The 27,613-nt window shown below is 46.6% G+C and overlaps 1 protein-coding gene across 1 annotated transcript in view; it reads right to left on the bottom strand.

The window, feature by feature from the left end:
- The window catches only part of SMC5 (structural maintenance of chromosomes 5), a 1,384,551-nt gene that overhangs the window by 256,259 nt on the left and 1,100,679 nt on the right, over positions 1-27,613 (bottom strand). Inside the window, exons 19-20 of the mRNA XM_069625793.1 lie at positions 23,710-23,805; positions 23,299-23,403 (exon numbers count right to left, since the gene is read on the bottom strand). Coding sequence (XP_069481894.1) covers positions 23,299-23,403; positions 23,710-23,805 — 201 coding nt within the window. The remainder of the gene's footprint in view (positions 1-23,298; positions 23,404-23,709; positions 23,806-27,613) is intronic.

The following is a 27,613-nucleotide window of genomic DNA, read 5'->3' as shown; positions in this document are numbered from 1 at the left end:
ACGAAACCATGACCTGGAGAGAGGGACGCTGAGCAGAGGAGTCAGATCCAAGGCACAGTTTCTGCTCTGGAGTAGTTTGGAATTTTGCAGCCTCTTGTTAGTCTCCTGCTAGTTGGTACTACCGAGTGACAGGCCTCCAATATCTTATGGGCCTCCTAAATTCCATACCAGTCTTGTCCAGTTGGAGAACTGCTGCTAGTACTCCAGTCTACTGTTTCAGGATCAGGGGTTTTATCTCCAGAAATTCCATAACTCCCCACCTTGCGCTCATGGAAAGCTTTGACTGAATTAGGAACACCCTCCACATCTGCTGGATTGTCCCCGACTAGAGGTCTAGGATAGGCTCAGAAGGTTCTTGAACAGAACCCCATTCAGGGAGCTGCTGTGAAAAGGGAGACAAACCAGGCACCCAAATTTACACATCAGCGAAGTTATGAGGGCCCCTTTCGACGCATGGGACGACCTAGCATGGAATGGCACTTTGGCAGCGGTGCCAGGCCCGTTTACCCCAATGTTCGGGAACCCAGAATTCCCTCTGGGAATGGAAAAGGGGGCATATTGGAATTGGTAAAAGGCGGGGTGTACGAAAATTGGGGAAATGTTGGAGGATCAAGAGGTGCTCTCATTTGCGGCATGCAAAAGCAGTCTAAATCTCAAGGAATCAGGCAGATATAAATACGAACAACTTAGGCACTGGTTTGCAACCCCCAACAATTAAACAGGCAGCAACAAAGGCCCTTATACCGTTCGAAAAGTATACTCTGTCCAACCCTGGAACCAAGAAACTGGTGTCGACACTTTATAAATACATCAGTGTGCAAGGGGAAAGGGTAAGCTGGAATTACATGGTGAAGTGGGACCACACACTGGGAGAGTCTATCAACATAGAGCAGTGGGAGGAACTATGGGGTAGTATCCCCAGACTGACCCGCTCGGTCCAAATGAGGGAAATCTGGGTAAAGGTGATGACCCAGTGGCACTTGACACCGGTGCGGTTGAATGCGATGTTCCCAAACACGTCCAAACTCTGCTAGAGAGAGAGCGCGGTGGGGAAGGTACATGGAGGCACATCTGGTGGGACTGCAAAGGGATTCAGGGCTTCTGGGATGAGGTAAAGGCACAGATGCAAGGGATGTTTCCTAAGGTGGCTCACTTGGGGGAGAAGGTGTGGATGTGTGGGTTCAAGGACCCTGCAGCAGAGAAGCTCTCTAGAGGGGGGATGAGGGGGTGGGGGGAGTTCTTGTTTGTTTATGTATATGAAAACAATAAACAAATAAAAAATAAAATTAAAGAAAGAAGGTTCTTGAACAGATATAGGATCCATCTGTTGAAGATACTGGGCTTGTGATGGAAAGGAAATAGTGACTGTGGTTAAGGAACCAGATGGAGCAGAAGAGATGGTACTTGAGTTGGTAGCATCTGGGCAGGTAATGGACGGGAAATCTGAGGTGGTGGTGGAGCCAGAACATGAGGCAATGGAGGCTTTGGCACTGTTGTAGAAGTGGAATCCCAGGTGGTGTTAGCACAGACCCCAAGGCATGGGGGGGAGCTGTAATAAAGTCCCTACATGTTTTAAATAGTATTTCTTCATGCTGAGGAGATCTCATCCAAAGTACACTGTGCTGGTCCTGTAAACAATTGTGTCTATGCAGATGAACGTTTTGCCTGTGGTTGTGGGTTCTCGTAGCCTGTAGAGCGCAGGTTAAGGCATAGAAGTAAAACCCATGGTTATGGCTTGGAATTTTTGGAAACTAATCCACTTGATGGGTACATAAGGCTTTTGTCTGGCGACTGACCAGTCCTGTCCCCTATGCGACCAGATAGCAGAAGCCTTAGTGCCGGAGTAGAACCCCAGTGACAGAACGAGAGGCATGGAGACTGATGTGAGTGCAGTGAAAATTGAGCTCACTGAAGCGCAGTTCTTTCATTTGGCTACTAAAAGGAGCCGTTGTGCACAGTTTGAGAAACGTAACAATGCGATTGTTCAGTGTTTAATGTTTTTGGTCAAACTTTGGCTTATCCACGTGTGTTTTCATACACGCAAGGAGCAACACGAATATATGCTGAAGCTGTCCTGAAGATCCTCTGGAGACATCAGCATGAAGGTCAGTGGAAGGCCGCCTGGGCAGGCACTGGGGATTGCTCCTGGTGTTAGCTTGTAGCAGACACTCAGTGCACAGACCAGCAGAGAAATTATTTGAAGAGTCCATGCCAGTTTGACAAGCCTCCGGAAACTAGTCACATTGCCAAGGTTCCTATGTAAGTAAAAAGTAGAAGCGAACTTACCATCTTGGTGTTGACTAATTCAATAAATAGTTTTGGAGGGAACACTTGCTCACAGCATCTTAATCTGAAATAACAGCCTGCATTCAAAGTACATCACATGATACGTAGTTTGGTTGAAAGGCATGTGGGTTTGACTCCACAAAACCATTGCTACAAGAAGTGCGGCACCCAAATCACAAGCACTGGGGCACGGGTATGAAGGAATTACAAAAAGTCAGAAATAAATCAGCAAGTGTATTAAATGTCCAGGCTGATGCTCTGGCCCAGTCTGGGTGGAGAAAATGACGTGTCATTGGAGTTGGGAGTATGTTTGAAGTATTGCTGCGTATGTGCACCAGCACTTGTCTTCTCTAGAGTACTGCTTTGCATCATGCTTCGGGGTCCCGTTTTCGGGAACTATATTCCATAAGGATGGGACGTTCAAGCATTGTGGTGCTAAAGAAAAACACCATCAAAAATGTTGATACCAAATTGATATCCTAAGAATGCACAAAGAATGAACTGGGGGAAACAGTCAAGCCACACAAAAAACTGACAGTTGAGAGACAAAAAATAATCTAATTCAGGGCCCCCACACCCAATTAAGAAACGGTGGCAAAACAGCCCTTTATTGCAGGGTTTTCCAAATCCAGGTCTTCGGGTGGGGGGGGGGTCAGGAACATGTCAGATGTTCAGGATACCCCTCATGAATATTCATGAGATAAATCTGCATACAATGGTTCTAAATATATGCACATTTTAGCTCCTGAATATTCATGAGGGATATCCTGAAAACCCATCAGGATTCTGGCCCTCGAGGCCTGGAGTTGGACAACCCTGCTGTATTGTTTTAATATGTAGCCCCTCCCCCTTTTGAAGGTTGATAAATATAAATAGAAGCGGAATGGAAAGCCAACGGGTTAAACCCTGCTCATGGCACCAAAAGGATAATGTTCTCAAGCCACACAAAGACATTTATTTTGTGGCTGACCTCCTGGAGGTAGCATCACCTTATCACAGAGGTCTTCACCCCCTGTACTTAACATCTCAAAAGCCAGGCATGAAAATGCAGGATGTTTGCATTCTGGTGTAGCATCCTTCCTATGCCTGCAACATCCTCCAGGGATGCATGCACTGTTGCGTCATGACCTTTTATGTACTATGATATGGCATTTATAACGCGCCTATACTCAAGTATTTCGTATTTCAAGGCGCGCCGAGGGAAGGGAGGGGGAACAAAGGGAGGACAGTCAACGATCATACTAGGCCAGGTGTCATTCAGATCGTTCATGGGATGGGGGAAGGGGGAAAAGTGATTGGGGCAAGGGGGAAGGGACAGTGCAGTAAATGGGAATAGAATAATAACAATAAGTAAAGTAACGGCCAGCAGGTGGCAAGTGCAAAAGTGAGTGCAGACATCAGGTGTCAAGTGCTGAAGTGGGACTGAAGGGATACAGAAACAGTCCAAATGCGGGGGATGCCAGGCAGGCAGTGCAGGTGTGAGTGACTGGCAGGGGAGGGACCTGAGCCCAGAATCAGAGGGTGGCCAGGTAACCAGGTCAGATTCCGAATCAGCCAGGAGGTCAGCAGGGGAGAGGAGGAGAAAAGGCAGAAGCAAAGAGAAACGTTTTGAGGTGCTTCCGGAACCGGAGATGGCTCTCCTCAAGTTTCAGGGAGGCAGGGAGGCTGTTCCAGAGGGAGGACCCAGCCGAAGAAAGCTCTACCACCAACTCGTTGCTTGGAGAAGCGACTGACCCTGAGGGAGTTGGAGGCGGATGAGCGTAGAGCTCGAGAATGAAGATATTTAGGAAGAGAGAGTTGAAGATATTGAGGCCCAAGAAGGCCTTGTGGACAATGCAGAGGGTTTTGAACTTGACCTCGCAGCCAGTGGGAGCCAGTGCAAAGATTTCAGTCCTGGAGAGATACTATCCCTGAGCTTGAGGCCAAGGACACGTCTCGCAGACCTGTTCTGGATGAGTTGCAGAGGGCGGAGTGTAGAGGGGATAAAAAGCTACGCAATGCTGCAAGTTTACAGTATGGGACACATCCAATCCTGGTTTCTCTATCAAACTGATTGTGATTACTAGTTTCCCCCCATTGCGTTGGCAGACCCGACCCCCGAGAGGCGTTCTTTGTCCTCGAGGGCATGAGTGAGAAGAAAAAAGCTCATTGGTATTAAGGAGTGTACAACATGACAGTATTTTGCCTCCATTCATTGGTAATGCACACTCCATTTTGAGAAACAGTTCTCATTCAGATGATCAACACAACTACTCGCTTAAAAGACTGAATAGTGGTCTAGTTCTTAATTCAGTTTTTTTGACCGACTAAGTCTCTTTCTGATTGTTTCTTTATAATCACTAGCATTAGCTACTTTGTGTCCATACTTCAAATATTCTTTCTTTGGTCACATCTATGGACACTGTTTATATGAATCTCAGGTATAGGACTTCGTTTTGAAATGTGAACCTGTATCATTTTTTCTACACAAGATGAGTCAATGGTCTCAATTGGTTAATTTGACATTTTAGTCTATTCACGCCTGCAATTGATTTGTGTTTCTTATTTTTTTAAATGTTCTTACTCATTTTCACTTCTATGATTATAATCTGTTTTATTTGTCTTATTGTCTGCATTCATGTATTTCTACTTTTGCAATACAAATATATATGGGCAAAAAAAATGGCAAATCCTATGGTCTCTGTGTTTTTTCTGGCATACAAAGTAATAACCAATTAATTTATCGTTTAAAATAAATCAGTGGCTGGGCCAAGGAGTTCCTTAATTAGCACAACCCTTGTGAACCCAACCCCAAATGTAGCAGCTATTTCCTTTTTTTTGATATAGGAGAGTAGACGAAGGCAGATTTAGAAAGAGGCTGTTGCAGTAATCCAGCCTAGAGAGAACCAGAGCGCTGGAGACAGAGAGCTTCTGGGGGAAGGAGAGGAAAGGTAGAATACCTCTGAGGAGGTGCAGCTGGTAGTGTGACTTCTTAGAGACGTCAGAGATGTGAGGAGAGAAGGAGTGTGTGGAGTCAAAGATGACCCCAAGGTTTTTAGACTCACAGGTGGGAGCAGGACGAGGGCCAAGAGATGCCAGCCAGAGAGGGACAACACAAATTTGCTTTAATGCACTGCACAATGTATACTGCGCAACCCCAAATCAATCTCTCACGTGCCAGCGCTATTCCTCCTTCCCTGCCCAATCGCTTTGTTACGCCCACCCATTACACCACTGGCCATGCCTTGAAGCCTACTGCTCTGGCAATAAGGCACTACACAAATCTAACACGTGTGAAATGTTACTTTAAAAACACGTTATGAAAAAGAATGCGAGCACTCAGGCCACCTGCAGACAATGCAGCGGGTGTGCAGTATAAAACTAGGAACATAATGGTTACATAACCCATTGGCCTAGACAATACAGTACTTACTAAATTCAGTGCCAAGCACCATGTTCATTTGTGACACTTTCAATGGGTAAGAAGGCAGCTTCTTTTCTGGTTGCTTTGGCGTAAGGTCCCGTTTCATCTTTGGGAAGGAAGATGTTGTGGCATATCAAGATGGAGTTTCCGAGACAGACGGCAGGTCTTCTAGAAACTTTGATGTAATAGTTATCAAATAGAGAGGGTCCAGCAACAGTGATGCAGCTAACATAGGCTGGGCTTTGAAGTGCTGCATTATCCATTTGCATCCCAATTAAGGCCATCTTCTAACATTAGGAAAAAGTCTGTGGTAAGCAGATGGGTAGGGGATATGGACCCAAGCGACCAATGGTTTTACTTCCCTCATACTGTTGCATCAGATCCCCATGTACTACGTAAAGTACACAGCACAACTTTTCTCATGGCTCCCAATCTGTCTCTTTCTGTACAGGCATCCATCTCATGGCATCTGAACTGAAACAGTAACTCAAACCATGACTTACATTATTGCTCGAGTATGCAGTGGTGTTTAACAGAGGATCTGTGTCCTTTCTCTATACAGTGATTATTTGGATCCCACCATGGACGACTGCCTACAGTATCAAGCTACATCTCTGTAGTGACTGGGCCACAGTGACAAGAGAGGAACCGGTTCTGGTGCCCCTTCATTTTATTTGGTTTCAGTTACGAGTAGGAGGGAAATTAGGCCTGTGCCTTTGACACAATTCCATTCCATTACCAGGTAGGGGAGGCACTGTACTGTGGCCTTCTATGGTGAAGAAGGAACAAGTTACTTACCTGTAACTGTTGTTCTCCAGCATGGGTCTGGCATGGATTCATGAGCATGTGAATCCATGCCAGACCCCATGCTGGAGAACAGGCACACCACACCATTCAGTATGCATACAGTATTTCTGACAATAGGGAATTGCATTTGGCATGGTCAAGGGGGCTCCGCCCTGTAATCGGCTGCAAGTCTTTATATAGAGACAAGAATATGGTCTATTCTACACTTAACTTGCAGACAGCAAAGACAAGCACTGTCTTTTGGAGCCCTTTCCTATTCTCCCAGACCGGTAGATAACAGAACCTTTTAGCCATGTTAACTTTTGTTGTAAACCTTAATTCAGCGTGAGCCATCAGGTACAAAATACAAATATCAAAAATGTTTGCATAGCTTCCAAGATGGCTGCTATGCCGATAGCAACGTGACCAACGTCTCTCCGTCCCATGGGACAGACATAACTTAATCCAGAATCAAGCCCTCCCCAGGCACAAGAGCGTTGGTATTCCCCCCCCCCCCCCCCGAGGATCAGTGCGAGATAGATGTGAACAGCTGATCCCCTGCGGTCACAGCAAAAGCAAAAGGAGCAGACGGAGGGGAGCAGCATGCCACGAGAGCCCAAAAGCGTACACCAGCAAGGGGGGGGGGAGGGGACACTGAGGCCCGGTTCCATCGACCACCTCCCCTCCCCGCGGCGCCGTAGCTGTACCTCCTAGGGGCGTGAGTGCTTGCATGGAGCGACGTCCAGGCGGACCCCTGTGCCGAAAGTGGAGAGCGGGAGTACCCACCGGGATGGGCAATGCTGCATGGGCATCCCACAAGCGAGGCAGGGTAACTGCTGTTCCCATCGGCAGCTGGGAGAGGGGCAGCCCCAATCCCCCGCGCCTGCTCCTCTCTTTCCCCCCAGCTACGGAGACACGCAGTCTCGGCAGCACAAAAGCCACGGAAGGGTAAGGTGCGAACAGTCATCGCACCCTTCCCCCAAACAGCAAGGTGCTAAGCGCCATAAGGCAACAACCATCAGGCAGGGCCCAGGTTCAAAGATCTGCCTCCACCGGGGTGTCAGACAGTCGGCTATCCGGCCGGGGGCTGCGACAACAGCGGCCCCCACCACATACACAACAAAGACCCAGGGCCACCCTGGGTCCTATAAATGAGAGCAGCATGCTCAGAGAAACACAATCTGTTTGTGGACCCTGAACGGGGACCCAAGCAAACAGGAGGTTCACCGTTTACTCAGTGTCTTCCAAATCTTCTTGCTTCTTTAGCAATTCTTGAAGTTCGCTGTACATCGCAGTGTCTTTTTCCTTCCTGAACATTGTACTGTTCAAACCAATTGCAATGCAGTTTTAAGAAGGAAGAAACGGCAACTGGAACGGCCAGCGCGGACGCTGTCAGCTTCAACATTTTCGGCATAGATCGAAAAACGAGCGGCGAGCGTGTCCAATCCACAGCAAACAAAGACGCGTGCTGCGGAATCATCCACAAAACCAGTGCGAATGAAGGAGAAGCGGCACTCGAGCAGCACGGCGCGGACGGTTTTTCAGATTCAACATTTTACAGGTGAGCCACCGCGCTGGGGCTACGAGGGAGGAAAAATAGACATCATGTCCAGAAGAGATACATTGTATTTACAGTGGACCGGAACCCCCGCGTTATAAGGCAGACGGGGCAGGATAACACAAGCCAATTTTAAACTTGGCAGAGTCACAAACCAGTTTGGGAGCTCGTCTTTGCTTGACAACTACGCAGAGCTGGCGAACAGATTGCCAAGCTCGGCGGGCCCAAAGACTGCAGATTTAAAATAACTGCTGTAATATTGCAGGGCGATCCCACAGCGAAACCAATTATTTAAATCCAGTAAATCAAGCCTGGGGGCTGCCCAATTTTCGGAAACCTGGGCAAGAAGGCACCAGTCAACAGTTACCCAGCACGGGCAACAAATAGAACAAGCGCAAAGAACTCGCCGATAACGGTTTAAATCCGTGATAAAACCCTTTTTCTTTTTCCTACAGCAGGCATAGAAAAACATGGGCCCCAAACGGAAGACACGGCACCCCCAACACCGGCGCAGAAGCCCAAATCAGCACAACTGCTAGCAGCCATTGAAGCTGCAGAGCACTACGGATTGGCATGGGTTAAAGAAAACATGTACAGCCTACCAGGGAAGGAACTACCAGCCCACCCAGCCAGGAGGAGGTTCCTGCACCATTGAAAAAGAGAAAAATATCTGAAGACGCCAGAAAAGGTACCAAAAAATGGTCAAAATAATGCGAGAATATAGCAGAATTGCAGCAACTAATGGTAGAAATAAGGGGGAAACAGACGCCGCCCGCAAGGGAACCTGGGGCCTCAAACCCCTCCATCACAATAGAACCTACTGTAACAGTTGTCAATCCACCCGTAAGACCACCTATAGCAACTCCGCCACAATAAGTACAGCAGTTGCCAATAGCGGCCACAGCTATAAATGCAACAGCCGCCACAACTCCAGCAAATGATCCAACAGGTGCCCTAAAAGCATGGACAACGCCGGGCGCAGACAGCCCAGGCACGACAGGGACACCCAGCAGCAATACAACTGACAATATATCAATCTGTAATGCGCAAGTAGAACAAAAAATGAAATCTTTCCAAAGAGAGATATTAAATAGATACAAAAGATGCCTGGCATGGAACATTGATACCACAATCAAACAAGCCATATGGGCCAAAGAGTTTATAGAAATCTTTTCCCTAATAGAAGGACAGCGCAAAGGGAAAGATGCTTTTATAGATCCCAAAAAAAATAGAAGAGAAAGCCATTGCCAGGAACGCCCAGGTCGAGCAAAACTGGGACAACTGGTTACAGGCCTTTGCCATACTAGCAACAATATATGAAGAAAAATTTCCCATGGATGGTAGGAAGATCTGGGCATATGTTGATAAAATAAGGGAAGTAAAAGTAACACAGAAGGGGAAGACATGGCTTGCATACGACATCAGATTTAGGAGGAGCATGTCAGAAAGACCAGCCATTGAGTGGGATGAAGTCCAGAACGATTTATACACCCTCAACACCAAACCTCCCCAGGAAGAAGATACCATGCATTCTTCTTCCAAAAATAGCAAAAATTTGCAAGTAAGCAAATCCCATGACAATGATAAATCCAAAAAAGGGGAGCAGCTCTTTCGGAGGAACCAGCCTTGGGCGGCGAAAAATAATGCCCACAGACAGAACAAACAGCAGGCTGGCAAATCCAACATCCCATGCAGAAATGTTGGGAAAAAACAGTGTACATGGGGCAAAGAATGCTGGTACAAACACGCCTGCACAAACTGCAACAGCGACCATGCAACAAGCAACTGCACTAGACTCCCAGCCAAGAAAGAATGATATTCCAATTTTAGAACCAGGACGAACGCCCATCAACCCGGGCAATTTTAGGGACGCCCTAAACAGCTACCCAGACATAGAAACCAGCAGGATAATATCACAGGGTTTCACCAAAGGGTTTTTCATCCCATTTAAGGGCTCTGGGTCATAATACATCCCGATGAATCTAAAGTCGGCTAGGGACAACCCCCAGATAGTAGAAACCAAAATCAAGAAAGAACTGCAACTGGGCAGGGTAGCAGGTCCTTGGGATGCCATGCCTCTAAATGACTATTTAATATCTCCACTAGGCCTGGTTCCCAAAAAAGAACCCGGAAAAATGAGACGGATCCATCACCTATTCTACCCCAAAGGCCAGTCTTTAAACAACGGCATCCCCCACACAGAATCCGCTGTAACTTGCACGCATTTCCAAGAAGCAGTAAGGCTCATACAAGAGTGCGGCAGAAACGCCTTGATGGCGAAGCTGGACAGCGAATCTGCTTTCAGACTTTTGCCAGTCCACCCAGAGTCACAGCAGTGGCTTGGTTTCACTTTTAACAACAAATGCTACGTAGATAGATGCCTTCCCATGGGGTGCGCAGTATCCTGTGCACTATTTGAGCAATTCAGTTCCTTTTTTCAATAGGCTTTTCTAAAGCAGAGACCAGGGACAAAAATAGTGCATTACCTAGACGATTTCATGGTCATAGGGCCACCAAACTCCGAGGAATGCGGCCAGGCTTTAGCAAACCTGGAGCACATGGCCGCACAGTGGGGAATTCCCCTAGCGAGGGAAAAAACCACCAAACCAGACACAAACATAATCTTCCTGGGCATCGAAATAGACTCAGCAAAGGGGCTCTGCAGAATCCCAAAAACAAAAATAACAGAACTCCGGGCTAAAATACAAAACCTGATAATGAGAGATAAGGGGACTGTAAAGGAAATACAATCCTTAGCAGGCAGCCTCAATTTTGCATCCAAAATAATACCTCAAGGGAGGATATTTTCCAGAAGCCTGGAGTTCAAAATCAAATCACTCACCAAACCACACTTGCATTTCCGACTAGGCAGAGGTGAAACAGGTGGAAACATGGGGAAAATTCCTCAGATTTCAACGGGTCCTTACTTTGGCGAATGCCTTTAAACACCCGGTGTAACAGGGTCCTATACACTGACGCAGCTGGGAGCAAGGGGTTTGGTGCCATACTAGACTCCGAATGGGTGGCAGGACACTGGCCCAATCATGGCAAACAGCAGGGTGGACAAGAAACATCACCTTACTAGAAATATTCCCCATCTGGCTAACATTACACATCTGGGGCAGGCGACTAGCGAATACGGAACTTTTGATTTGGTGCGACAACATGGCTGTAGTGGGCTCCATAAACAGAAGGTCTACGAAATGCCCTTTAGTACTAAAAGTATTACGAGCCATTACAACAGTCACACTACAAGTAAACGTTGAACTCAAAGCGAAGCACATTTCAGGGGCAGAGAATAACATTGCTGATGCCTTATCTCGCTTCCAGTGGACAAGATTCCGAGAGCTAGCGGCGCACGCCCAAGAACAGATGACGCCAATACCAGCAGAATGCTGGGCAATCATGGGAAGACAAGATTAACAGCATCAACGCCAACGCCAGAGAGCACAGGCCGGGATGCCCAACGAAAACCAGGCACCTCAAAAACGGGTGCCAACAACACTTTGGCATCAACGCCAGCACCAGAGAGTGCAGGCCGGGATGATCAATACAAAGCAGGCACCTCTAAAAGGGGTGCCAGCAACACATTGGCATCAACGCCAGCGCCAGAGAGCCCAGGTCGGGATGCCCAACAAAAACCAGGCACCTCTAAAACGGGTGCCAACAATACATTGGCATCAACGCCAGCACCAGAGTGCAGGCCGGGATGACCAATACAAAGCAGGCACCTCTAAAAGGGGTGCCAACAATACATTGGCATCAACGCCAGCACCAGAGAGCCCAGGCCGGGATGCCCAACAAGAATCAGGCACAACAACGGGTGCCAACAACATCACAGGCTTCCTAACAGGGATGGCAGAGAGGGCAGTGGCAAGCACCACAGCAACACAGTACAGTAAGAGTTTGCAAACAGTATTCAAAGCCACAGGTTTAAACCACGTAGAACTAATAACGATTAAAGATATAGAAGTATTCTTAAAATGGGCCCAGGAACAAGGTTTCAAAAGGGATTGGGCTGAAAGACATCTGGTGGCAATCTCATACTTTACGAAAATTCGGGGCGATTCAGATCCCACCCAGAACACACCCATTTCTTATGCAATGAAGGGATGGGGCAGATTGGAGGGGCCGCAAGTGGACACCCGCCGACCCCTTGATTTCACCAAACTGGTACAGATAGCAATCCATTTGGAAGCCATATGTTGGCACCCTTACGAGATAATGTTATTTAAAACAGCCTTTTTCCTAGCCTACTTCGGGGCTTTCCGAGTAGGAGAACTCATCGCTTCCAGCACCAAGGCCACAAACGGCCTGGCCGTCATGGAAATCAGGGTGAGACAGGAGAGTGTTAATATAGAAATGCAGCAGTCGAAGACGGGTGCAAAAAGAACCATCAATATTTGTTGCATCGACGAGGCAACAAACTGCCCGGTGTGCATCACCAACCTCTATTACGCACAATGACCTAAAGTGGGGGGGAGTTTTTTTATCCACAAGGATGCATCGGCCTTAAGCCGCTACCAATTTAAAGGAGTGCTGATGAAAGCAATCAGCAGAGCAGTGTGGGATCCCAAACATTTCGGCACTCATTCCTTCAGGATAGGTGCCGCCACCGCTGCATGCACCGCAACTACTAAAAAACATAGGGGGATGGAAGTCAGGCTGTTATAAAAGATATATCAGACCGCAACCGATATAGCCATCCGCCCTAACAATATTGTCTCTCTTTTCCCTCCCTCCCACCACCACAGAAACAACAAGCGAATTGAGGACCACACTCTGATCAGCATGGATAGTTGGCCACTCATTCGTTTTCAGGACAGGCAGATGGGCAGAAGAGACTAAAGATGGGCCACCTTTCAGAAACACCATTACGTCATGGTGGGGATACAGAGGCTTACGTTGGGCGGACGTTCACAAAACATTAGCAGAACTGGTGGCATACAGGGACCCACCAGAATTCCTGATCATACATCTAGGGAGCAACGACCTAGTCAACACAGCTAGACGCACCCTATGCAAAGAAATGTGCTCCTCCCTAGCAGGCATTTCGCACAACTGGAGGGGTACTGAAATATATTTCTCAGCCATCTTACCAAGAAAGAAATGGCTAGGGGCCAACTGCTACAAATCTATAGACATATCCAAAAGAAAACTGAACAGGACCATAGAGAGATTCTGTATGACTAGAGGACTGGGTTTCATAAAACACCCAGCCATTAGACTAGGCAACCCAGACCTTTTTCCCGACGACAGCACCCATCTGTCCAGCCAGGGCATGGAGCATTTTTTTCGGGAAATCAATACAACTCTTGCTCACAGGGGCTATCTCTAGGGCATACTCTTGGGGGAACACGGCCAGCCGGGAACCTGCCCGTGTGTGGCAGCACAGGTCCGAGGGGGTAACCTCAGGACCCGGTGCCCAAAAGTATGATACCATCATGATATGTGATATTGTTATTGTCATAACCCATATCTGTACAATAAAATCCTACGGCCTTTTTTATTGCCAAAACTTGAAACAAGTTGTGAGCCGATCGTTACGGGTGAGGGTTCGGGGTTCGGCCATTACTAATGCATGCATATGGGTTCAGCAGTTACCACTACTACAATAGAAGAGGCACTCCAGGCACCCGATCCGGAGTGGATAAGGACCGACAGCTGAGGAGGGAGAGGGGCTCCTCCTCCCGGATCGGAGCAGACAGACGTGGATGCGGAGGGTGCTATCCCTCGTCACCGGAGCCACCGCGGCAGAGCACAACAAGCAGCAGAGTGTGGGAAATCCGTGGTACAAGTAAGAGGGGCGGACAAACAAGCACACGAACAATACAACCTCGCAGTCCCTGCCCCCCCCTTAGAATTGCAGTGGGAGGACCCCTCCCCACCCACTTCACAGACGTGGCCCTACGGCCTGCTCCACATGCTGAAGAGGCTCCAACAGAACTGAGACCTCACCCATTGGGGACAAGGGACCGGGTTACTACCAGAGCTATTGAACTAAGCACTCCTCCTGGGGGAAGCCTTGGGCTTGTGCGGGAGCAGCCGCAGGGGACTGGACTGGCAACACAAGGGACAGACTCACAATCATCCCACTACGGGCCCAGGACTCTTCACAGAGGTGAACTGAACACCCCTGAATCAAGCAGTGCCCAACACTTGGAGGAGCTAACCCCACAACATATACCGGCAGAGGACCAAGAGCAGCAGATGCTCTGGCGCTGCCCCCCTAGAGGAGAGTTTCCGCCATAGGGGCCCCAACAAGGAGACTGATCCCAGGAAACCACCCAATTCCGCACAGAAAATCTCCTAATTTCTCCCTCCTCTGAAATCCAGAAGTCCTGGGCTCACCTCCTCCAGCACTCGGGAAAGACGAGGGGGCTCCACTTGCAACCCCAATGAAGGCAGAAGAGTAGACCCCGGTGGGGCACAAGGACAGAACAAACAAGGAGCTAGGCCACCCTCTGTGCCACAGGTTGGTCACCCACATAGCAAGAGGGGCAGGTCATACTCCACTGACCCCCGCAACCTGAGGGGTATCTACCAGGGAACAGTTCAGAATAACCCAAGGAACGCGACCCACACCAACCCTGTGATCATGTCAAAGTCAAGGGGGAAAGAGCCCCGATCCGCCCTAAAAGGCTCAAAAAAGACCCAAGAGGAGCCCCTTACCAAGATCTGAGCCAGAGACCCGGGCCACTCTGAGGGAACACATACGACAGATCCTCCCCCCCCTCCAGGAACAGGCGATGAGTCCACGCACAAAGAGCAAGATCGCCCGGTGACCCAAGCCATGCTTATGCAGATCTTCAACGACTTCGTGGAAAAGATCACCTCCACGGTTAAAAAACAAATGGATGTCTTGAGCGAGGATCTAGGGGAGGGGCTGCAAGAAATAAAGCGAGACAAACAAAATGGAAGAGAGTGTCGATGCAAATGAAATGGCAATCCAGGAACTGACAGAGGAGGCAAGGAGAGCGGGCACACTGCTGGAGATCCTCGCAGCTGCCACCCGTAACCTGGACCTGCAGGCGGAGGACCTGGAAAATAGATCCAGGGGATCCAATATCTGCCTCAAATGCCTCCCGGAGGACACTCTGGACAAAGCTATTGCAGAAGTCGTCAACAATACATTCACGGGGATCAACGACCCCGACCCCAAACCGGAGATAAAGTTCAACAGGATCTACAGGGTCGGCACCCGCAGACAAGAGCCAGGGGCAAGACAGAGGGATGTCCTGGCAGCCCTGCAGGATTACACAACCAAAGTAACAATACTCCTTAAGGCGAGGAAGGCAAAGGAGATTACATTCAACGGAACAGAAATCTTCCTCTATCAGGACTTGGCCCAATCGACCCTCACCAAGAGGAAGAACATGGGCCCATCCTAGCGTTCCTGAGGGACCGAGAGGTTCAATACAGATGGATCTTTCCATACGGCCTCCTCTTCATCTGGCAAGGGAAGCAACACAGAATAACGCCAGCCACAGGTCTGCGAAGTCCAAAAGATCGAAAAGAGGGGTTACCAGCGACTCCTCAAGGGCCGCTTGCGGGGGAGCACCCGAACAATGATAATTCTCCAACGAAGAACTCTGATTGACAACGCAGTCCGTAGGGTCCTAGCCAATTATATATTGCCTGGGGAGGGCACAACAAAAAAGGAGGGTCTACAGCAGGTCAAATGTGTGGGGACAGGGTGCGGGGGGGGCAGGGGGAGGGGAATTCACAGAATCTTGGAATGGGTTTGAGAGAACCTGCACAGGACACCTCTGGGGGAGTAACGGGTTCAATCCTCGAGATACTAATCCGAGGGGGGCTAGAGGCCGTTGAACACACCCAGAGCAGGGGGGAGGAGTGGGGAGAGTTCCGGGAAGGTGAGAGGCTCCAAGGCGGGGGAGGAGACACAAGGAGGAAGGAGGGACCAACGGGGAGGCACCGGAGATGGCCCAAAACTCAGATATTGATTAACCAATTTCCTAGGCGATGATGGCCGGCAGTAATCTTTCACTTCTATCCCTAAATGTCAACAGCCTAGAACGGAAAATAATTGAAAGATATCTCGGAAGGGAACAACCTGACATAGTAACCCTACAGCAATCTCATGTACACACCTGCGACCGAGGGAGATTCAGGTTCTGGGGGTACACTCTACTCTTTCAAGCTATACAACCCAATAAGAAAGGGGGTGTATTGTTGGCACTGAGAGACGGCCTGGACTTGATGCTGACTGGAGTGGAAAGGGATGAACAGGGGAGATCCTTGGCAGTGGGATTGATGGGGAGGGAAGAAGCATACACGATCGCGACTATATACGCCCCCAACACGGGGCAGGATACATTTATTCAGAAGGCGCTAGGCGCTAGGCAAACTCGAGCAATTCGCAAAAACTATCTTAACAGGGGACTTCAACATAGCGTGGGATCCCACTAGGGACAGAAGCAACAAAGCCCTACGGGCACATGGGAGGCCATCGGGGGGAAAATACAAGATCTGGCACTGGTAGATCTGTGGCGGGAGACAGACGGGTTCACCTTCTACTCGCATGCTCACCGCACACACTCTAGGATAGATTATGTGTGGCTATCCAGGAGTCTTCTGGGCCGAGCACTGGGGATCACGGTGGGCACAATCATACAGGTGGATCAAGCCCCCCATCACAGTAAAGCTAAAAAGAAACCGACGGTCAGTGGGTCTGTGGAAATGGTGCTACCCAGCGTCCCGGTTTGAAGATGAGGTACTAACCAAAGAGGTCACGGAAGAGATAGGGTCCTTCTTTGAGACCAACAGAACAGAACACACAAGTCCGCAGATTAGATGGGATGCCTTTAAGGCGATAATAAGGGGACCGATTATCGCCATCAAGGCAAGGAGAGACAGGGAAATTGAGCTAGAGGAGATGCAGCTAGAGGCCAAGTTAAAGGACATAATGTCACGCTTCTACTCTAGACTCTACAGTTCAGACTACCCTTCCCCATTGGCACAGCAGACTTATCTACAAAAGATTGATCTTGTGGGACTAACAGGAAGAAAGGGAGGCCCTGGAGCAGGACATAACCGACTAGGAAATCCAATAAGCGATAAAGGCTCTACCTAATAACAAAACCCCAGGACCCACAGAGAGACGCTCCTACCCCACTTGACTTTATTCAATCAATTTCACGTAGACAGAGCCATCACCCAATCTATGGAAGAGGCAAAAATGGTTCTTATTCCCAAGAAGGGGGAAGGACCCCACGGATTGCGGATCATACTGCCCAATCGCCTTAATCAACGTAGACACCAAAATGTATCCAAAACTACTGGCAACTAGACCCGATCAAATCCTTCCCCGCCTGGTCCAATAAAATCAATCAGGGTTTGTCAGGAGCACCCAAACCTGCGACAATGTCAGAAGAATAGCACATTTAGTTTAAAAGGCACACAAGAAAGGAATCCCTGCTCTCCTCATGGACCTAGATGCTGAGAAAGCTTTTGACTGGGTGGAGTGGGGATTTCTGTTCGCAACCATGAAAAAGATAGGCTTTAGAAAAAAGTTTATGAATAGAGTAAGGGCCAACTACCAACACCCGACCCTAAGGTTATCCGTAAACGGCCAGATATCAGATCCAGTAGTAGTGCAACGAGTTACGAAACAAGGGTGTCCCTTATCACCCACACTCTATGCAATTCACCTAGAACCCTTCGTGGCGGCGGTGAGAGCAAACAAAGAAATTAGGGGAATTACCTTCGGGGTACAACACATAGAATTGCTGCCCTTGCGGATGACATGCTCCTGACAATCACTTGGCCAGACACCTCCCTGCAGGCAATAGAAGAAGAACTTAACCAATTTAGGGGGGTGGCGGGCCTAAAAATAAACCCTCATAAATCAGAGGTTCTCAACCTCACAATCCCAAAGAAAGCAGAACAGGAACTCAAAAAGGGCTCCCCTTACAGATGGGTGGAACAAACGATAACTTACCTGGGGATTAAACTGACCAAGTCCATTGAGGAGTTCTACCCCCCCCTCTAGTAGAAAAACAGAAAAATAAATTGATAGATTGGGGCCCCCTATCCATCACACTACTGGTTCCTATAAATGTGCTAAAGATGGCAATACTCCCCAGGATACTGTATCACTTTTTGGCCCTCCCAGTTCAGGTAGCGCTCGCCCTATTCAGGACGATCCAAAAAACCACCAGCAGATTTCTCTGGAATAATAGAACACCGAGAGTAGCCGCTAGGGTGATGAAGATGCCCACAGCCAGAGGATATCTGGGTGAACCAGACTGTAAAATATATTACCTGGCAGCCTAGATGAGAGTTATGCAGGACTGGCTAAAGAAGGATCGGACCAAGATCTGGAGGCCAACGGACAGAGTCGTAGCAGGGGGAAACCTAGAAATATTGCTATGGAAACCCAAGGTGGATAGACTGCCCCAGATGTGGAGCTACTCGTCCTAGTTGGGACAAGTGGGATGAGGCCATTAAGCAGACACATCACCTCCTACCCATCCCCATTCACCCCGATATTTGACAACCCGCAATTCACCCCAGGATATAGAACCTCTGCTTTCACCAAATGGCAGGAAGGGGGATGCCAAAGAATCAGACACGTTTGAAGGTGCCAGAGTGAAACAATTTACCCAATGTAAAACGAACTTCGTCTTGGGGGAAATCAGTGATACCGCTACACCCAAATGAGACATTGGCTCTACCACCCCACCATGAAAAAAGCAGGAACCCGCCAACTAACCCCTTTTGAGAAATATCTGACCACGGACCCCGGAGACAGGCGGGTGGTGGCATTGATATATGTGCACACAAAAGCAGCTGAGCAACCGGCGCAAAGGTCATACATGAGAAAATGGGAACAGTCCATAGGGCACAACATAGAGGTTACCGAACGGGCAAAACTGTGGTCAAGCATCCCTAAACTCACGAGATCCCTGCAAATACGAGAAATCTGGATCAAAATCCTTCTTCAGTGGCACCTAACGCCAACAAGACTCCACAAAATGTGCTCAGGGGAATTCGAAAAACTGTTGGAGGGAATGCGGGATGGAGGGAACGTGAAGTCACATATGGTGGGCCTGCCCTAAACTGATTGAGTACTGGGGAGGTATCCAAGAGACGATAGCTCACACCCTGGGAGTAAAAGCCGGAGGCAATAGAGGCTTGGCAATGCGGGCATCGATGGGACCCAGGAGGACCTCCCTTCTAAAGCAGACCGCAAAGGTTATGTCATCTTGACAATGGCAGGGGCACTAGCACTGGCCCAAAAGTGGAAGTCAAAGGATCCCCAATGGAACACGAATGGGTAGGAAAGATATGGAACTTTGCAGCTCTGGAGTGACTTACATACTCCCTCCAGGGGGAGCATCGAACCTATAGAGCAGACTAGTCGAGAGTACTAAACTTCCTACAAACGAGGTCAAAGGGGGCCTGGTGTCCAAGGAAAATGCGTCTCCTCTGAATAGTAGACTAAGCTGAGAAGGGGGGATGGGGGAGGAAAGGTTCAGGGGCCCCCCCGGGGGCTGAACAGGAGGGAAAGGCACGGCTATCTTCCCGTAATGCGGAGGAACAGAACGGCTCAAGGACACACTCTTCGCCTACCAACCTTCACCGGAACAGGTGGGGGAAGCGGGGGTATGATCAAAGTTGAACTGTTATGTTTAAAAATGCTAATACACAAATATGTTAAAAAAAAGGGTTTTTTTTGCCTAAAACCAGAAAATTACAGAATAAAAATCCATGAAAAAAAACAGTGGTGCAACAAAATTTCCCTGTGGTCAATTCAAAACATAAGACATATGTCAGAGATTAAAGTGCAGGTTCAAATCATAAAGTGCTGGAGTAAATAAGTCAAAATTCAACATGTATCAGTTAACAGCTTATTCCTCTTATGCCATGTCCAGCGTTTATACATGGAGACAAAAAATGCTACATTCAGGTTTTCTGCTGATTTGCAAAGGTGCATGGTTTCCCTGGTTGCTGAGATTCTAAGCAATGTAAACAATGGTATACGATATTTCCTCTCAATGTCTCTTAAACCCATGCATAAAAGCAAAAAGTGGAGGGGGGGTCTCAGTCACAGCACCACAAATCGAACAACTTTTACTTTGGGTCTTGTCCCAACTGGCCATGATGGGCCTTAACAGCGAGTGCCCAGTCGAAATCTAATCTAATCTAATCTATAATGCTCTGGCATAGGAGGGTGTGATGACATCAAGATAGTCCTCATATCCAGATGTTTTACACCTCAGGTACTTGAGCCCACTGGTCAGTGCAGAGGGGGGATGTTTTAAAGCAAGAGACATACTTCAAAGGGGGATGGATCAGGACCTGTGAGCGTAAACTGGATTTTAAGGTGTGGGAGGAAGAAAGGTTTAGATATTTGCAACTCAGCCACTGGCTACTTCATCCGTCAGTGAGGGGAGGAGCTACCAGACTCAAAAGGACAAAATATTACAGGAAGTAGAATCCTCTACAGGATTGATCTCCAAAATGTACAGGTTTTTTGTTTCCCAAAAATTGTGAAGGAACTGGTTATTAAGGGAAAGATGGCAAAAAGACATAGCCTATCAATTAGATAGTGAGACATGGAAAAAAAATACTTTTTTAAAAACATGTTGCTCGTCGCCAAGCTCTTGACATAGTGGAAACCCAGTTCAAGATTTTCTACCAGTGGTATCTGAGGCCTTCCCCTCTTTTCTGCTTTCAGGCACAGGTGGATGCTAAATGCTGGAAGGAATTGTGGTCAAGGGGGTACATCGCTGCAAATATTTTAGATCTGCCCTAAACTCAAATTACTGTTTTTGAGGGGAGTTCCAAGAATAAGGTCAAGGTTGGCTGGGAGATCCCAGATGACCTGTTGCTTATATTAATGTAAATTGACCATAAGCAAACATCAGTAGAATGGCCATATGGTGGGATTACTAGCAGCGAAAAAGGTCATAACGGCTTTGTGGAAAAAACTGGATCCCATTCAGTACTGCTGTGGCTGTCGAGGGTCTGGGGTACCAAGCAATAAAGATTACAGCAAGTCTTAGAGAAATAGACAACAGTTTCTGACGACACCAACGCCATTCCTGGACTATGCAAGGAGAGAAATGGCAATACTAACATGAGTCTAAGGCCGTGAAACATATTTGAAATAGACATTTAACACACAAAACTGCTATGGCTTACATTGAGATTCTTCCATCTGAATGTTGTGGGAGGTGCTCTTGAAAGGTTTTTTTATTCTTGGGGGTGTTGGGTTTATTTTCTTTGAAGGGGGCGGGAGGTTATATTCATTTTAGTTATTGAAGTGAAAAATAATTGTAATTGTGTTGGGCGTATATAAGCTTTTAAGTTATGCTGATCACAGGTTGTTCCTGATGCTTTACACAATAAAAGGTTTTGGAAAAAAAAATGCATGAAAAAAACCTTCCTGAAATGTTAAGAATATAACTGGTCATTTGAGCCGTTTGAAAAACCATGCTTGCACCATCATTTAAGGTTGGTAGCAGAGAATGCTTTATTTTGTCTTGTAATACCAAGACCAGACGATAAATCTTCATTGTACTGGAACACAACTGCAAAAACAAGAACCTCCCCGCAGACCTCCAGCTTTAGGTCCCATTTCTATGATTAAACAAACTTTTAACCACTTCCCAGAACATATGCCAGGTCAGTAGGAAAAGCCTCCCGGATCACATACGTTACACCTAATCCTAGCTCACTGTGACCGTTTGCCCCATTTTCTATGGAAAGTAAGCACCCCAGCACCTACCACACTCCCATCTACTCCACACCACTCCTCAAACCCCTTAAATTCTAAAATAAAATCTACCCTAACCCTGAAACCCCCTAAAACAACCTGCATAAAAACAGGGCAAAAGGGACGTTCAGGAAATGTGGTGAAACAGCCACAGTGAGTTGAGCAGGCGCCAGGCATCCCATCCAATGAAGTCCATTCAAACATTTACACAATAGTCTCAACGCAGAAGACCATCTAACTAGCCACATGACAATCTCCTTTGAAAAGCGACTGGGGAAACGTGTCCACCGAGCCAGTCTTGTGTACATCCACTTGTTATCCCTTAACAATGTCCACTTTGAACATTATGGCCTACACTGGTTTATACCACATGATTACAAAGGTTCTTGTCAAGAATGACTGCAAATTAGCAGATTGCTCAATCATTACATTAGGTAAGACATAACTGGAATATAAACCCAAAATGAGTACAATATAAGGAACTTTAAGAGTACACAGTAAGAACACGATCAATTAATCCAATTGAGTTTATTCAAATTGCCCATAATAAAGGTCAAGAGAAATAATCTGCACCTGCACAGATAACAAGCCGCACAAACAAACACATTAGCAAGATTATGCCAAGTAAACGTACTAGAAGTAGTCGGAAATCATAAAGCAGTTGAGGATGCAAACAATGGCCACATGTGCAATTGCATTTGGCAACTGAAATACACCAAGATGAAAGCCAACAATCTAAAGATATTCTTCAACTCATCCAAAATACAAGGCAAGCAAGCACAAGGCATGTCAAAAGGAAGTTCAGAAGGCCCAGGTACTAAGTTCTCTAGGGAAAATCAAACAACCAGTCCACCACCTGAGCATCTGCCAACTCTCCCTCAAAAGACAAACTCTTTCCAGCAAAACAGACAGCACCGGCTTTTGGTCGGGTCAAGACAGACCCATCTGCGGAATTCCTCCAGAAGATCATGGGACCGCTCCCTCTCAACTGATACTGTTCCCAGCCTGCTCAGGGCACCCGTCTTCATGCTTTCTTTTCCTATCAGGCGAGCACAGGGAACTGTCAGGCCGGCTGTTTATGATGTTCAAATTCAAGTGTTGACAGCTTCTGTGACAGTCTAATGTAAGTGGATATTTTTCAGAATGAAAAGTTTCACGAGGGAAGCAAACTATTAGAAAAGAAGCCTGTATATACCAGGGGCACGTCATTTGAGAGTTCAGTGCATACACACAAAAAAGTTTTGTTTTGTTTCTGATATCATCGCAATATCTTAATTTTCTCAAATACAATTGGTGTATTAAAAGGGGTAATGCAGAAACTCCATTACTCAAACGGTTGCATGTTCAACACATTAGCAGCCCATAACATTTCCTAATAATAATCATGTAAAAGGTAATCTAGAACACAATAAAACAGATTTGAAACAGGCAACAGTTTGTTAATTCCCCTTTACTCGTTAAGTCTCGCCAAATGGGTGGGAAAAACATTGAAAACAACTGCATGTAAAAAAAGAGGATTACCTGAGTAATATTCTGCCTGTATTTGTCCAATTCCGTCTTCTTTTGATTTAATTCCTCTGTCAATTGAGTTATTTCTTGTGCTCTTTTTGTGTATTCATCAACAACCTATGGGAAACAAAAGTCAACACACAAAATGGTACAATAATAAACAATCTAATTCCTTTAGCTATGGCTCCAAACAGCAATCGGAGAGAGGTTTCTTTTTTTTTTTTTCAATGCGTTAATATCAGGTTTACACAATCTTAAACATGAACAGTACAGACTGTTCCTTCTGAAAACCTACTTAAAAATCTAATAAGATTCAGAATGTGGTATTAACAGTACATTGTTCAGGCTGTCGGGCGTAGTGTAAGCAAGATCTCCAAGCATGGTGTGGGAGGTACAAACAGTGCATGAAAGAAAGAAACATACTGAGGGATTCAGGCCCGTGAAACAGGAAGCTCTCGATTTCTCTTCATTCAGTAAAGCATCAATTTCATCCAAAGTGTTCGGAAGTGCTTGAAAAGCCTAAAAGAGGGAAAACACGTCAATGAATTTGACATTCGAAAATGATAATAGCCCTGTTTCTCGCCCCCAATTCTTAATGCATATGAAACAGCAACCTTTATAGAAAGCAAGGGTCAATGAATTACTAGCCGATACACAATTGTCTTTCAGTGAATCTTAAGCCCAACTTTGCATTCATTCATTCCAGCATAATAACGGGATTGTACAACCCCTCTGGAACATACCACAACATTTTTTTGTGGCAGCAAAACAATGTGCTTTTTTTCGTGAGGCATTCTCTTTGCCTATCATTCTGGAGGAGTGACGTACACTTCTCTGAAACACGCCCTTGCATCACTTTCTGGCTGATGTGACAGGCTATGAAAGGTTTCTTTTGTAGAAGTAATAGGTCTGCTTCATACCATTATAGAAGTTGTAGTGACACTCTTTTCAGCACATCCAACAGCAAATCAGTTACTTGCCCTTAATATTTATTATATCTTCCTGTCGATTCATCATCCGTATAAACAGCCCCATGTTCAGACTTCATGTAAAAACTTTAAATAACCCAGAATAACTATGCACCAGGTAGCACAAGAATCTGTTTGCAACCTGCTGACTACCATGCAAAAAGTACTGCTTACAACCCTGGTGCAAGATCCACTTAAACCCACGGTACACAGAGGCGAGTATTGAATTCATCACGGCACAAACATTTCCAAAGTGGAGAAGAGGGAGGCAAGTGAGTGATCACTCTGCTGTAAAGTAAAGATCCCATTAGAAACAACACACTCCCAAAAAGTTAGTAACACGTGAATCTATTGGCTAATTACCACAACGATCTATAGAAAGACCTCCACTAAAGACTGGAAGAGGGCATGGATTGAAACATTGCACGGCAGACAGTTCCAAACCTTTAATGCTTTGCAACATATGATGTGAATCCAGGTTCCTAGAGAAGAATCTGATGGCCAACAGATGCACCTTAACGGAGGCCTCTGATGGTGAAAAGTTAGCCACATGTTGTAAATGTGGGTAAAATTGTTGAACTTCAAATCTCTGGACAGATGTCCCCATTAGCACGCCAGTGACAGAAGCACTGTCCCTTTTTGGCATATAATGTGTCCGGTGAGAGGTGCAAAAACATTCATATACAGTCCGGTAAATTATAGTCCAGCAAATCCAAATACCTAAATGTCGTGGTACAGGATGTTCCCCACCTGTCACATGAGCAATCCGAGATGAGCTTTCAAAGATATTGGCTTGGGTAGTGACTTGCTCTATAGGCAGAAAACGAATCTACTCTGCCAATGCTGTGGCAATCATGACTGCTTTGCATGGATGTTCGTAAAGCCTTCACAGCACCCTTCGTCTCAGAGGGATTAGAGGGAAAGCATAAAGAAGCTTCCCATTCTACAGGAAGAAGGTGTCGCCCAACGAGTCCTGTTGCTAAAACCTGTTGGCAAATTTCACACAGTTCTTCATAGGTCTATGGTCAGTATTCCTTATTTGGAAAATGTCCCAGAGATGCGGATTGATTGCCTGGCCCACAGTCTTATAAAGTTAACGCGCATCTGCTCAGTTAGTCTTCTAGTCATACTAAAGAGGAGTGATTGGCAGGGGCAAATTTGCCATGAACTGACAAAATGTCAAAAATAATGCTCTATGCTCAATTACATTTCGGACAGTTATAAGTTTGGTTAATAACCACTGTTTTAAAATATAGAAACAGCAAATTATATGTCATACATGCATATTACTAACAAAAATGGAAGAATGAGTACATTCTAATCGAATAATGGACTAGTTATGATCAGCACGCTGGACTGCAGGACAGGCATACTGTACAATATGTCGCTAATGGTTTTGGCCAAAATGACCGAATCTAAATGACCTACACCACCAAAAGTTCTGAAATAGATCCTACTAAATGTCCTCCTGACTAAATGTTCGTAGGACATTTTGTAGTATCTATACCCCAAATCTCTCCAATAGCATATTCCCAATGAAGAATGTCTCCTTCAGGGACAATGTCCACAGCTTTTAGGCTTCTCTTGACAGAAGTGGCGATATTGTGCCTCCTAGCTGGTTTACATCGTGTATGGATGTGTTGTCTGTTTGCTCTGAGACTGTAGTGCCCCGATCACCTGCAGAAACAATACCAGCACTCAACTGATTACACATAGCCCTAGACGATATTTCAGAGTCTGGACTCCTCCTACAACCTGGTCCCCTTTAATGAGAGTTGGTTGAGATGCGCTTTCAACCCTCTGAGGGAGGCATCCGTAAGGAGAATGTTGAGGCTTAATAAGCATGCTCTTGACTATCCTGTGGTGGAAAAGGACCTCAATCTAGAGTGATTTGGAGAGAGTAGTCACATAAACGTGATGTTTGTGCCCAGTCTATTCACTCCTGCAGAGGTCTCATTCTGAGTCTGCAATTTGGCATCAGCAAAATACAGGAGGATATCCTGGCCAGGAGCGACAAATTTCCATCTGCTTATCGTGTTTTACCACAGGTACTTTAAATGTGAGCATTTTCACTGTGGTGTTTTCACTGCGGCCCTTTAGCTAATAATAAAAAAAAAAAGACATCCATGTTCTGTGTTAGGGATAGGGAGTGGTGGGTGTCAGTGCGAGGTGGCGGGATGGGTTGGACAGGGGTTTGCTGAGAACCCCCTTTAAGAACTAAAATCACAAAACGGCTTCGATGAAAACACTGCAGTGGAAATGCCCATATAAAAGTTCCAGCGGTGAAAACACATGAAACCATTTTGTGGTAGGTCTGCACCAAAGTGATCTCTCTCATTAGATTGAGTAGCCTTGTGACTCTTTGGAAGGCTTAAATTGGGGAATACGTGTGTCAGGACGCCCAAAGACGATTACGTATGGCACCAGCTATGTTTTGGGGAGGTTTACCGACCGTCGAAGGGAGGCCAGGTGCAAAAGAGTGGGCCAGACTCCACATGCTTCAATCCATAGGACGAACTCCCGAGTAGTCAATCCTCGAGGTAAGGAATTATCACCACAACCGGCCTTTGCGAATGAGTCAAAATGCCAAATGTTTTGTGTGTTAATGGATGTCCAACCACAAAGCTGAGGTAGCGCCAGTGTGCGATGAATGGACACGTGGAAGTAAGCATCCGCCAAATCCATCATGGCAAGATAGTGCCTTTTATTGATCAAGGGAATATTTTGCTGGAGACTGACCATCCTGAAGTTAATCTTGCAGATACATTTGTTGAGGTGCCGTAGGTACAGAATGGGCTGACAATCCCTGTGTGTCTTGCACACCACAAAGTAACCTGGAGTAAAACCTACACCCCCAACTAGCACAGGGCGCTTTTCTTGATGGGTACGTCGGAAACAATAAAAAGCATAACACGTTCCATGTCCTTGCATCCTTCCAATAAAGTAATTTGATGGGTGTGTATTGGATGGATTCTTTACCCATGGATATATTAAAAAAAGAAGCGAGAAAAGAGCAATTTAAATGTACTTGTTAGGGTTTCATGAAATGAGTCTTCAGCTGACCTTTTTTTTGTTTTTTGTTTTTTGTTTTAAAAAGGAAGAGGGAGTTTTGAAGTTTGACTGGGGAGAAGGGAAGTAAAAAGAACAATGGGGATGCACAATCATATTTCCATATGCCCAGCCGGTATAGGGCGAGAGGCAGGAGCTCTGCATAAGAAAGGCCTCGGCCTGAGGCAAAACAGGGACAGATCTGTGTCCAGACTGTCTTTTCTAATTACCATGGATAGAGAGAACATTTGGGCTGTGCAGATGAAATAACAGGTGCCATTCTGGGCTGTTAGTGCTCACCAGAGCGTGTG

The sequence above is a fragment of the Ambystoma mexicanum genome, chromosome 6p, assembly GCF_040938575.1.
Source record: "Ambystoma mexicanum isolate Mex_15411 chromosome 6p, UKY_AmexF1_1, whole genome shotgun sequence".
NCBI lineage: Eukaryota > Metazoa > Chordata > Amphibia > Caudata > Ambystomatidae > Ambystoma > Ambystoma mexicanum.
This window is presented reverse-complemented; position numbering and strand designations above follow the sequence as displayed.